At 43.2% G+C, this 13587-nt stretch overlaps 1 protein-coding gene and 1 long non-coding RNA gene across 4 annotated transcripts in view; one reads left to right on the top strand and one right to left on the bottom strand.

Moving 5' to 3' along the window:
- LOC117346454 overlaps window positions 1–11122 on the bottom strand; it is a 30389-nt gene extending 19267 nt beyond the window's left edge. Inside the window, exons 1-2 of the long non-coding RNA XR_004536593.1 lie at window positions 11041–11122; window positions 2291–2696 (exon numbers count right to left, since the gene is read on the bottom strand). This is a non-coding gene — a long non-coding RNA (uncharacterized LOC117346454). The remainder of the gene's footprint in view (window positions 1–2290; window positions 2697–11040) is intronic.
- GIPC2 (GIPC PDZ domain containing family member 2) overlaps window positions 10414–13587 on the top strand; it is a 29359-nt gene continuing 26185 nt past the window's right edge. Inside the window, exon 1 of one of the 3 annotated variants that reach the window (XM_033916018.1) lies at window positions 10414–11047. In XM_033916018.1, the coding sequence (XP_033771909.1) occupies window positions 10799–11047 (249 nt within the window). In that variant the 5' untranslated portion in view covers window positions 10414–10798. Of the gene's footprint in view, window positions 11048–11181; window positions 11356–11458; window positions 11858–13587 lie in introns of those variants that run through there. The other 2 variants (XM_033916019.1, XM_033916020.1) reach the window with 2 other exon arrangements.

Below are 13587 nucleotides of genomic sequence, written 5' to 3'. Positions count from 1 at the left end.
GGGTTTTCAGGATTTCCCCAATGAATATGCATGAGATCTATATGCATATTCATTGGAGAAATCCTGAAAACCGGACTGGCTCTTGAGGACCGGAGTTCCCTACCCCTGCTCTATCTCAATGCTTGGAGTATCTCGGAGTTCTGTTTGACACCAGTCTGGGGAGGGTGTTCCTTCCTGAGGCCCGGATGCTGAAATTGCAGTCACAGCTTTGCTCCCTGATGGATTCTCATTGTCCCCAGGCTCAGGAATTTCTTTAGGTCTTGGGGTCAATGGTGGCCTCTTTGGAGGTTGGTCCTCCAAAGAGGGGGCTTGGGCTCACATGCGCCCCCTTCAGTGTGCTCTTCTTCAGCGGGGATCCCCACTCTGGTCCCTCTTCATAGGTTAGTTCATCGCAGCCTGTGCTGGTGGTTTCAGTCCTGCAAACTGGTCCAGGTAGTAGGTCTAGATCAGCCCCAGTAGACAGTGCTTTTCAGGGATGCTAGTCTTCTCAGCTGGGGAGCCCAGTGTCTTGGTTGTTCAGCTCAGGGCAGCTGATCACCAGAAGAGGAATCTAGGTTGATGAACATTTTGGAGATCAGAACCACTCGGTGGGTGTTGGCAGCCTTCCAGTCCTTGCTGGAGGGCAAAGCTATGCAGGTTCTCTGCAACAATGCCACTGCGGTGGCTTACGTAAATCATCAGGGGGGAATCAAGAATCACCTGGTAGCGCAGGAGGCAGCGCTTCTCATGGGGTGGGTGGAGGTTCACCTTCTGAACATCTTGGATTCCCATATTGCAGGGGTGGATATTGTCTAGGCAGATTTCCTTAGTCGTCATGTGCTGTATCCTGGTGAGTGGTGTTTTGGAATGGACGCCTTTGATCTGATAGTTAGGTCATGCGGTCGGCCACATGTTACAACTCCAAGGCACGGAAGTTCTTCAGTCAGCACAGAGATTGTCAGGTCGAGGGGCTAGATGCTCTGGTGCAGGCCTGGCTGACGGACAGCCTACTGTATGTCTTTCCTCCGTGGCCGCTGGTGGGCAGAGTTCTTTTTCACATTGCCCGTCACACAGGCTGTGTGATCCTGGTGGCTCCAGATTAGCCCAGGTACCCGTGGTAAGGGGATCTGGTTCATCTTTTCGTGGCAGGTCCCCTTCCTTGGCCCCTCTTGAATGATCTGACCCTGGATCCCATTCCCATGTTTGATCTGGGTCACTGTTGTCTTATCACTTGACACTTAAAAGGCAATGCCTAAGCATGAAAGGATATTCAGATAAAGTGGTGTCTACTCTTTTAGGTTCTCGGGGGTTCTCCACCTCTCGGGCTCATGTGTACATCTGGTGCCTCTTCAAGGACTGGTGTTCCACTCGGATGGTAATTCCCTTGCGGCGTTTCTTCCATACATTTTGAAGTTTTTGCAGGATGGCCTGGACTGTGACTTTGTCTGGCCCTCCTTGAAGGTTCAAATGATGGCTTTGTCCTCTTTTCAAGGTCCCTTGCGTGGTCATTGATTGTCGTCTCTTCCTGATGTGATCCAGTTCTTAAGGGCAGCAAAGTTGATTTGGTCTCCAGTTCACCCTTCAGTTCCGGCTTGGGATCTCAATCTGTTGCTTTTGGTGTGGATTTGTCTTCCGTTTGAGCCCCTTAGCTCCTGCACACTGAAAGACCTTACTTTGAAGATGGTTTTTCTGTGAGACGTGTGTTAAAGTTGCAAGTTTTTTGTCGTGCACAGGAGTGTGTGGTGTTGCATCCTGTTCCGTCCTTTCTTCCTAAGGTCATTTCCCACTTTCATATGAATCAGACCATTGCCCTTCTGGTTTTGAGTAGTCGGCAGTGTACTTTTGAGCAGAGGCAGTTATGCAAGTTGGATGTGTGCAGAAAATGACTCGGGAGTTCTAATGGTTGGATTGTCTTTTTATTCTTCTAGCAGACAGTCGTAAGGGGGAAGGTGCCTCTAGGGCTTCGATTACACGCTGGATCAGAGGCTATCACTTTGGCGTATCTTCTTCAGAAGAAACCTGTTAAGGAATTTCTCAAAGCTCATTTCACTTGGGGTCAGGCAGCTTCCTGGACTGAGTCTTCTCTTGTGTCTCTGGTGGATATCTGTAAAGCTGCAGTTTGATCTTCTCTGCATTCTTTTGTGCGTCACTACAGGGTGGATATTTAGGCACATCAGGACGCAGTTTTTGGTGAGCATGTTCTTATGGCAACCCTTTGGGGGTCCCACCCATGATGAGTACTGCTTTAGTACATCCCATCTGCTTGTGCCGGTCTGGAGGGATGATAAAGAAGGAGAAATTAGGTTCTTACCTGCTTATTTTCGTTCTTTTGGTCACTCCAGCACAGAACGCTCCCATTGTTTGTGCATGATAATGTGAAGAGCTGTTTTTTTTTCTGGTAATGTGATCTTGTGATTTTGTTCTTTTTCTTGCCTTTTCTGGTTCGTCTGGTGTAGCTGGTAAACTGTAGGAACAGTTTTGGTTGCCTGTTTTGATCCTTCTCCAACAGTTGAGTTTCTTTCAAATCAAAATACATGGCAAAAAATAAAAACGTTTTTCCAGCTGGACTGTTTGTATGGCTCCTGCTTGGCTATTCGTCAGACTGATTGTAGGAGGGATTGCACAGCCCATTTGTACTGTTAGAATTGAGTATGTTCTCAGTCTCTACCTGCTGGCAGAAGAGCGTAATCCCACCAGTCTGTGCCGGTCTGGAGGGACTAAAAGAAAGAAAATTAGCAGGTAAGAACCTAATTTCTCCATATAATACACTAATTTATTTTGGCTGATGATATGTTAGTCTTAAGCCACATAAAAAACTCAGTTTTGGCTATTCCATTGCATCTACTGTAACATAAGAAATATAACCATTCAGGAAGTAGAATAATGTAGGTAAATTTTATAGTTTAAATTTTAAACATTTCTGTTGTACCTTACAGTATTTTACTATGTTTGAAATGTTGACATTTTTGTAGAGGTAATTTAAAATGTGTTGCTGTAAATACTCATTTGTGAGACAATGTGATTCTCAATCCTTTCTTTTTTGCTTTGGAAACAGAATGTTTGGTACGTAAATCTCTTACCCTCCACATTTTAGATTGACTGTGTTCTGGTCATGCTCTACTACAGCAGTGAATCATTCTGTTTACGTACTATTTACATAGGTCACATTATAACATAGTTCCATAGCAACTATTGGCCATGTTGTTTTCAAGCTGCTGTTGCTCAGCACATAGGAATGTTCCAGGAACAGCTATTTAAGATGAATACATATAGTACTATCACAATGGCCCAAATATAGGATAGTTTCAAGTAGTGGCAGCTCAAGGCAATCTGCTGCCTGAGGCGAGGGATGAGCTGTTAATAATACACCAAAATAAAATTAGTTATATGGGAACTGATATTCTATTTCCCCACAAAGTGCAGGTCAAAACTAGAACATTTCTCCATGAAAGTCACCATTGACAACAAAATCCTGATTTTCATGTTGTCTGAGCAATAGCAACACAAAGCTCTCCACTACCAAGCACATTGTGAAATACAAAACTTGAAAAGGGGCTCCATATTTTGTACTGAATACAGTACAAAGACATCTATAATTAATATTTCCCAAAGCTAACATATTTCAATTAGTACATTCTAAACAAAACACTTTGGGCTCCTTTTCAAAGGTGTGCTAGCGTTTTTAGTGCACGCACTGGATTAGCGTGTGCTACCCAAAAAACTACCACTTGCTCAAGAGGAGGCGGTGGTGGCTAGCACGCGTGGCATTTTAGTGCGCGCTGTTCCACCCGTTAAGGCCCTAATGCATCTTTATAAAGGGAGCCCTTTATTCTACCTTTGTTTTCTAGACAGTTTCATGTTCTATTATGCTGGTTCCAGTTCCTTGTCTGCTTTCCTGTCTTTCTGCTGTTTCCAATGGCTGTTGTCTCTTTTTCATTTCTCCTCTCTCCTGTCTTGTTCTCAATATACAGTATCTGTCTCTGACATACTGATTTTTCCTTTTTAGTTCTTTCTTTCTTTCCTTCCTTTTTGCCCTGTCCACTCAAATTTCACTCAACTTAAACTTTTCACCTACCTATCAACTTTATCTCCTTCTCTCACCCCCTAGCTCTCCCATCTTGCCGCTTTCCAGCCTCCTAGTCCCATCTCTCTCCCCCCATTTTCTCCCACATCCATTTCTCTCTCCCCATTTTCCCCCTCAAATTCCCTCTCTCTCCATTCCTCCCCTTCATCAAGTCCCTTCCCTCCATTTTCTTCCTACACCGTCCATCTCTCCCTTTTCAGCTTAGCACATGTTGTTCAGAAAAGTTATTACAAAAAAAAAAACCACAGAAAATTAATTTTTTTCAAACAAAATACCCAGCCTCTCAAATATTTGACTGGCCTAAACTAAGCAGGCACAGCTGGTCATGGAGCTGCATAAAAGACACAAATGAAAAAGACTGCAAAAAAACACCACAAAAATAAAACAATAAAGGGAATACATCAAGCATCTTCATGCTTGCCTGCAGAAGATGAACTGAAAGGGCAGCAAAGACCAGAAAGAAGGAGGAGAAGCTGAAAAGCTGCGATTGATATCTTCTGCAGAGTGCTCGCAACTATGTGAGGATAACTTTACAGTTCAGCATACCATTCCTATTGCACTGGAAAACAGGTATTTTGTCACTCGTAACATGCTTCTTTCTCTTTGGAGCTGCACCTGAAGATGCTTGTAACTCTCTCATGCTTTTAATTCACTCTCTTGATGCTCAGTGACTTTTTCTGGAAGTAAATCTAAAACTAGAAGTGAAAGAGAAAGGAAACAAAGCTTTTTTTCTAAGGTCAGAGGTCTGTGAATACACAAACACATGGCATGAATAGCAGTCACAATTAACCACAGATAAGCGAAATTGCAAATTGGGAAAACACAAATAATGAGAATGAACTGTATTGTAATGAGCATCAGTTCACTCCTATTATCTAAGTTGTCACATTTCACTGAAATGTACCTACAGTATACATGTACAGTAGACTCTTATCCTTTATCAATGTTTCAAACTTTTAATCATTAGGCCTTTGCCTTTATATACTGTATATGAACCAATTTTATTATTATTTTAATTTTTGTTCTTGAGATATTGTTTATTGATTCATTTGTTTATGATTTACTTTTTAATGACATTGCTGAAGGGTTAGAAGGAAAAGGTTTGCCTTTTAGCGGATGATACCAAGATTTGTAACAGAGTAGACACCGAGGAGGGAGTGGAAAACATGAAAAAGGATCTACAAAAGTTAGAAGAATGGTCTAATATCTGGCAACTAAAATTCAATGCAAATAAAGGCAGAGTAATGCATTTGGGGAGTAATAATCAGAAGGTATATGCTAGGAGGTGAGAGGCTGATATGCATGGATGGGGAGAGGGACCTTGGAGTGATAGTGTCCAAAGATCTAAAGGCAAAAAAACAGTGTGACAAGGCGGAGGCTGCTGCCAGAAGGATGCTCGGCTGCATAAAGAGAGATGTAACAAGTAGAAGAAAGAAGGTGTACAGGTCATTGGTGAGGTCCCACTTAGAGTATTGTGTTCAGTTTTGGAGTCCATATCTGGTGAAGGACATAATAATAATAATAATAATTTTATTTCTTATATACCGCTATACCATAAGTTCGAAGCGGTTTACAAAGAAGGTCGTGCAGTGTTTACAGCAGGAGACATATGTTTACAACAAGATACATATGTTTGGAACAGGAAATAAGCTAGGAATTGGAACCAGGGATTTGAGATACATAGGCTAAGTTGAAGAGTGTGCATAATAAGTTGGAATTACAATGAATAATATACAGGGAATTACAATTTGGAAGCGATAATGGGGGAAGTTTACAGAGAGGAGAAGATATTGCAAAGAGAGCAGGGACAAGATACAGGAACAGGAGATGATTACAATGCGATACAGGTTAATACAAATTGAATAGGATATTACAAAGTGACCAGGAACAGGAGAAGTTTACAATACGATACAGGTTAATACAAAGTGAGCAGGTACCGGGGAGGGTTACCATAGGATAAAGTGATTTACAGAGTGGACCGGTACAGGATTTTTACAGTAAGATACAGGATATTACAATTTGAACAGGATGCAAGAGTTAAACGCTGAATTACGGGAGGAAATAAACAATGTGAGTAAGAGAGGAACCCAGCCATAAGCGTTGGAGGGGGAAGGAAGGGTGGGGTGGGCATTTGGAGGGGATATAGCTGGGTGAGGGGGAGAAACTTAGGTGTTGTTGAAAAGAAGGGTCTTCAGAGACTTTCTGAAGTCAGTGTATGATGTGGCCTCGAGTATTGGTTTTGCTAGCCATGTGTTCAGTTTGGCTGCTTGGAATGAAAGCATTCTGTCTAGGTACTTCATGTAGTGACATGATTTCAGGGATGGGTAAGTGAAGAGGTTAGTTCTGCGGGAGATCTTTTGTGGGCAGTTGGTGAGGATTTGGGAAGCTAGGTAAGTTGGAAGCATTCCGAAGATGGCTTTGAAACTGATGCAGGCGAACTTGAAAAGTATTCTGGATTCTACTGGCAGCCAGTAAAGAATTTGGAGATATGGGGAGATATGTTCCCATTTTTTTAGCCCGAAGATGAGGCGGACTGCTGTGTTCTGGATTAGTCTTAGCTTGTGGAGTGATTTTTTGTAAGCTCCCAAAAATATGATGTTGCAGTAGTCCAGAGTACTCAGGATGGAGGCTTGTACTAGTAGACGAAAGGATGACTCGTCAAAGAGTTTTTTGATAGTGCGAAGTTTCCAAAGAGTAGAGATGCATTTTTTGAACATTAGATCAGTGTGTTTTTCTAGTGTTAGATGTCTGTCAAGGGTAATCCCTAGTATTTTAATAGATTGGGCAATTTCGTAATTTTTGCCGTTCACTTGGATCATGTTGTCTTTAATCTGCTCGTTGGGAGAGGCTAGGAAGAATTTAGTTTTTTCTGTGTTCAGTTTGAGTTTGAAGGCCTTCATCCAAAGTTCTATTTGGTTTAGGATATTGGTTAGGTGAATGATGAAATTTGGTGAGATATCGGATAGTGGGAGAACGACGGTGATGTCGTCAGCGTAAATGTGGAAGGTGAGATTTAAGCTCTGTAGTAGGTGACCCAGTGAGATGAGGTAGATGTTGAAGAGGGTCGGTGATAGCGGGGAGCCTTGGGGTAGTCCGCAGTTGTTGTTCCAGCTGAAGGAGAGTTTGTCTTCTTTGAGTACTTGATAGGATCTGAATTCAAGGAATCCTTGAAGACTTGAAGCGGTCCAGAAGAGGACAACGAAAATGATAGGCGGTTTATGCCCAAAGATGTATAAGGAGAGACTGTAATCCCCGAATATGTATACCCTAGAGGAAAGGAGGGATGGGAGATATGATTCAGATGTTCAAGTACTTTAAAGGTATTAATGTAGAACAAAATCTTTTCCAGAGAAAAGAAAATGGTAAAACCAAAAGGACATAATTTGAGGTCAAGAGGTAGTAGACTCAAGAGCAATGTAAGGAAATTCTACTTTACGGAGAGGGTGGTGGATGCTTGGAATGTGCTCCCGAGAGGTGTGGAGAGGAAAACGGTGACAGATTTCAAAAAAGCATGGGATGAACACAGAGGATCTAGAATCAGAAAATAATAGTAAATATTGAAGAAATAAGGTCAATACTGGAAAGACTTGCACGGTTTGTGTCTGTATGTGGCCGTTTGGTTGAGGTTGAGCAGACTGGATGGACCTTTTGGGTCTTTATCTGCCGTCATCTACTATGTTACTATGTTTAAAATAATATATCGAAGGCAACAATCATATGTTGAGCAAGAACGTCGAGAAACAAGAGACATTATTGCCAAAGTTAGATGGATATTGGAGAAGAGCAAAGAATACCATAACCCCTATACTTTTGCTTCATCGACTACAGCAAAGCTTTTGACTGTGTGGACCATGATAAACTATGGAGAACTCTAGCACAAACGGGAATACCCAAACACATAACTCAGCTGATAAAAAGCCTCTACGAAAATCAAGAAGCTGCAGTAAGAAAAGAATATGGCAACACTGATTGGTTTCCAATAAAATGTGGAATCAAGCAAGGATGCATCTTATTTATTTATTTTTAACATTTCTATTCCACTTAAACCTAAGCAGATTACATAATAAGTAAAATTGCATTGTCTTAAGGCACGTTGAAAAGCTTCCCTCTCTGTCCTGTGCGGGCTCACTTCTAAATTAAAGTGCTTAAGGAAATAAGATGAAAAATATTATATTATGGTGGGATGCAGGGTCAACCAAAGGCAGAGCCCTGAACCTCAGCACAGACCAGCCGAGAGGATACTGGAGTGGTCTTGGGTAGGAATGCTTATCTAAGATTAAAAAGGCAAAACACTTTTCTTGTGCATAAAATTAAAATTCTTTATTGTTCCCTTTTCAGGGTATGAAGCAAAATAAAGTTCAGACATGTGCCTTCTCTTGGCACTAATGTGTGTTCATAACACAAAATATGCAGTTTCTTCAAAACACAGTCCAAAACATCAATAACATGCCATCTTCTTCTGCTTGTTTTCCCCCACAAGGCAGGTATTTGCCAATTAGGCTCATTAACTTAAAAGTCCTGCAGGATAGTCCCACTTCATTTTGATTTTCTATATTAACTGTGTATATAAGATTTTTATTTTTAAACTTCAGGCAGGGTTCTGTCCCGCCCCGAGTCTTTTCCGTGGCTTTACTGCTTCTCCTTAGAAATATCTTGCTACTACTGGGGAACGCGAGACATTTCCTATGCCTTGCTTATTCAATCCTTATCTCATGTGTGCACTGAGCTTAATCATTACAAACTAAGCCGTAAACGTTTTACAGCCATAGGCCCCAATTCACTAAAGTCGACGATCTGCTTGACTATTTGGCTGCTTTAAACTTTGCCACCCTATGCAGTTTTCTCTGTTACCCATATCTAGTTTAGGGTCACCTTCCATTACCCAAAGGTTGACAGGAAAATCACGAGATCATTAGTAGAGAATGACACGAGGACAAATTTGTCCCCATCCCCATGAGTTTTGTCCCTGTCCCATTCCTGTAAACTCTGCCTCAACTGCACAAAAACTTGTGATTTTGAAGTGTTTGAGGCTTGTGCAGATGAGGATGGAGCTTAGGCATTGGTGGAATGAGGCATTATGACATCACAATCTGAGCTCTAGAATGTTGCTACTTTTGATTTTAAAGTGTTTGAGGCTTGTGCAGATGAGGATGGAGCTTAGGTATTGGTGGAATGAGGCATTATGACATCACAATCTGAGCTCTAGAATGTTGCTACTTATGATTTTAAAGTGTTTGAGGCTTGTGCAGATGAGGATGGAGCTTAGGCATTGGTGGAATGAGGCATTATGACATCACAATCTGAGCTCTAGAATGTTGCTACTTATGATTTTAAAGTGTAGGCATGTGCAGATGAGGATGGAGCATGCAGGAATGGGGCAGGGACAGGAAAAGAACTCGCAGGGATGGGATGGGATGGGATGGGAAAATGAGTTCCTGTGGGGACGGGGGAAAAAATTTGTCCCCGTGTCATTCTCTAATCCTTCTAAGATGGTTATTTCTTCAATAGTACTCTAACTTGGAATCGCATATAGCTCATAAATACCTCTTATTCCAAGTGATAAATATCAGTTGTGATATGATTCAACCACTCTTAATAGCTATAAATTTCATAACTTTACTGAAACTTCAGACCTCAGAAACACCACTCATCGCTCAAATGTTTATCATAGCGATAAGCTTGACATGTTGTCTCTTCACTGGCCCACTTTTTTATCCTAATTGGATTTCAATATTTAAAGTGCAACAGTTTCAAAATGCTTAAAAAGTGCCTTAAAGTGCTACTAGTCAAATGCTTTTACATATGTACTAAAGGTTTATGACTTATCTCAGTTTTTATGATCGGAGAAACTCGGATCCAACATGTTTCGCGTATTCATCGCTTTATCAAAGACCGTTTCCCACAATCACCATGGTCGGGTGATGACGGAGTGATTGTGGGAAACGATTCTTGATAAAGCGTTGAATACGTGAAACCCGTCGGATCCGAGTTTCTCCGATCATAAAAACTGAGATAAGTCATAAACCTTTAGTACATATGTAAAAGCATTTGACTAGTAGCACTTTAAGGCACTTTGAAACTGTTGCACTTAAAATATTGAAATCCAATTAGGATAAAAAAGTGGGCCAGTGAGCCTATTGCTATGATAAACATTTGAGCGATGAGTGGTGTTTCTGAGGTCCAAAGCTTCAGTAAAATTATGAAATTTATAGCTATTAAGAGTGGTTGAATCATATATCACAACTGATATTTATCACTTGGAATAAAAGGTATTTAAATTATCTAATCCTTAGCAGCTTCTGAACTAGTTTTGACAATCAGCCCTACTACGGTGTCTTCCTTGATTGTCCCTCCACGCCAAATTTGCCCCCTTTCTTCAAAGGAATACGTTATTTTTGCCTCCAGACACACATTTTGTTAAGTCTCTTCTGGTTTCTTTCCAGCATTACCTACTGCTGGAAAGAATAAAATCGCGTTTGCAGGTGTACTAGAGACGAAAGCAGCAGCACCTGCAGTTCCTCGGCTCGAGAGAAGGAGGAAGTGGCGCTGCCAGCCCACTTGCTCCTTCACCTGGTGACTGGGGCAGCGGGAAGAAGCTGCAGGGCCAAGGAAGGACAAAGTCGAATTTGAGACAAGCGACACCAGGCCGAGACGGGGGGCGAAGAGGTGTGCGCCTGGAAGCAGAGCTAGCAGCCTCTCTGGCCCACTAAAAGTCTGGCGTCCTTGCTGGGGAAAATGCCTCTCGGGTTCTCGAGGGGCAAGAAAAAAGCCAAGTCGAAAGAGACATCCAGGTTGGTGGAAAACGAGGAAGGGAGCGCAGCCAAAGTGGCCGGGCTGCCCCCTCCTCCCGCCAGCCTGCGCCCCCGCCTGGTCTTTCACGCGCAGCTGGCGCACGGCAGCCCCACGGGTAAGATCGAGGGGTTCAGCAACATCAAAGAACTGTACACAAAGATAGCCGAGGCTTTCCATCTACCCACCGCTGAGGTAAGAAGGGGGGGGAGGTGTGAATTCGTCTGCTCCCTTATTCCGCTCTTTCGCGCACTGCCGAGATAAGAGAGGAGATTATAGGAGAGGGGAGGGGCCTGAGAATGCGCACGCACCCCCGACTCACTTTTTCGAGCACTGCCAAGAGGAAGTCAAGAGGCATGGGATGGGCAGGGCTAAGAATGCGCGCGCACTGTGCCTACCACTTGTGAATCGAAGGGAAATCACGGAAGAGCGGATGCCTTTGAATGAGCGCGCACCTTAAGCGAGCAGGCGGACGGGAGGGGGTTGCGTCTTGTCAGCTTGGGGTTGGTTTTGTTTTTGTTTTTTAACTGTCTTTTTCGGTTCGGATAGAGGCAAAAGCTCTTTACCGAGAGTGTTAAAATAGGCTTGTTGCAGACGGTTAACCCGTGTAGAAAGATCGGTGCTGTTGTTTTTCTGAATGGATATAGACTTGGAGGGAGCCCCATTGCTGGCCTTCAGGCTATGCCTCATTCAGCTAGGGAACAAGGTAAAACCAGGATCCCAGGGCAGCTTCCCTGGTTGCCCTCCCCTAACGCCGGCCCTGGCAGTGCTGAGGGAAGACAGCTGGACTCAGATTAGGGAACCCTTCTGAAGAACTGAAGAACCGGTATGCTGCTCTGGAAGTGGAGATGAGAGCATCCCAGGAAGAGTAAGGACCAAAACTTGAAATCCCCCCAAATTGCTGGATTCCTGACCACTAGGAGACGTAAGGTAGTGGTGGTTGGCGATTCACTTTTGAGGAGTACAAAAGCTTCCATCTGCAGACCAGACATCATGTCCCGGGAGGTATGCTGTCTGCCTGGTGCCGAAATCCAAGATGTTACAGAGAGCTTGCCGAGACTCATCAAGCTTGATGACTATTATCTGATTGACGCTGGCACTAATGATACTGCCAGGTACCCCTGTAAATGTATCAAAAGTGACTTTGTATCTCTGGGAGAGAAGATGAAGCAGTTAGGTACACAGGTGGTATTCTCGTCCATCCCCAATGTCAAAGGACAGAGAAGCTCGCATCCCAGAGATGAAAGTGTTGCTATGTAGATGGTGTCAGAGAACGCTTTGACTTCCTGGTACAATGGGATGATTTTTCAAGGGCTACTGAGCAGGGATGAAATCCACCCTAGGGTATTGAAAGAACTAAAGGAGGAAAGCAAAGGGTAGCAGTGAAGGGCCACTACTCGGACTGGAGGAGGGTCACGAGTGGTGTTCCGCAGGGGTCGGTACTCGGACCGCTGCTGTTCAATGTATTTATAAATAATCTAGAAACAGGGACGAAGTGCAAAGTAATAAAATTCGCAGACAACACCAAACTATTTAGTGGAGTTAGGACTAAAGAGGACTGCGAAGATTTACAAAGGGACCTGAACAAACTAGGAGAGTGGGCGACGAGATGGCAGATGAAATTTAATGTAGATAAATGTAAAGTCTTGCATGTAGGACACAGAAACCCGAGGTACAGCTATACGATGGGAGGGCTGATAATGGGTGAAAGTACCCAAGAAAAGGACTTGGGGGTAATAGTGGACAAGACAATGAAGCTGTCAGCACAGTGCGCAGCGGCCTCTAAGAAGGCAAATAGAATGTTAGGTACTATCAAGAAAGGTATTACAACCAGAACGAAATAAGTTATCCTGCCGTTGTATCGGGCGGTGGTGCGCCCGCATCTGGAATACTGTGTCCAATATTGGTCGCCGTTCCTAAAGAAGGATATGGCGTTACTCGAGAGGGTCCAGAAAAGAGCGATGCAATTGATAAAAGTTATGGAAAACTTTTCATATGCTGAAAGACTAGAGAAACTGGGGCTCTTTTCACTGGAAAAGCGGAGACTTAGAGGGGACATGATAGAGACTTACAAGATCATGAAGGGCATAGAGAAAGTGGAGAGGGACAGATTCTTCAAACTTTCGAAAACTACAAGAACGAGAGGGCACTCGGAAAAATTAAAAGGGGATGGATTCAGATCCAACGCTAGGAAGTTCTTCTTCACCCAAAGGGTGGTAGACGCCTGGAATGAGCTTCCAGAGGGTGTGGTAGGACAGAGCACGATATCGGGGTTCAAGAAAGGATTAGATAAATTCCTGAAGGAAAAAGGGATGGAAGGGTATAGATAGAAGACTACTATACAGGTCCTGGACCTGATGGGCTGCCGCATGAGCGGACTGCTGGGCATGATGGACCTCTGGTCTGACCTAGCAGAGGCAAGGTTTATGTTCTTATATTGCAAAGAGTGACAAATAAAATCATCTTTCAGAATATCCTCATCCACAGTTTTATTGTATGCAGAGCTCAGCTCCTTGGTGGTTCAGTTTAGCTTTTGTCTACATATTTCTATTTACCCCCCTCTTTTATTTTACAAAACCATAACACAGTTTTTAGTGTCGGTCATGGTGGTAACAGCTCTGACGGTCATAGGAATTCTATGAACGTCGGAGCTCTTACTGCCATGGCCAGTGCTAAAAACCACACTATGGTTTTGTAAAAGGGGGTGGGGGTAGTTTGTGATTACATATTCCATA

This window comes from Geotrypetes seraphini, chromosome 12, assembly GCF_902459505.1.
Source record: "Geotrypetes seraphini chromosome 12, aGeoSer1.1, whole genome shotgun sequence".
NCBI lineage: Eukaryota > Metazoa > Chordata > Amphibia > Gymnophiona > Dermophiidae > Geotrypetes > Geotrypetes seraphini.
Note: the sequence above shows the minus strand (reverse complement) of the source record. Positions and strands in the feature narration are given on the sequence as shown.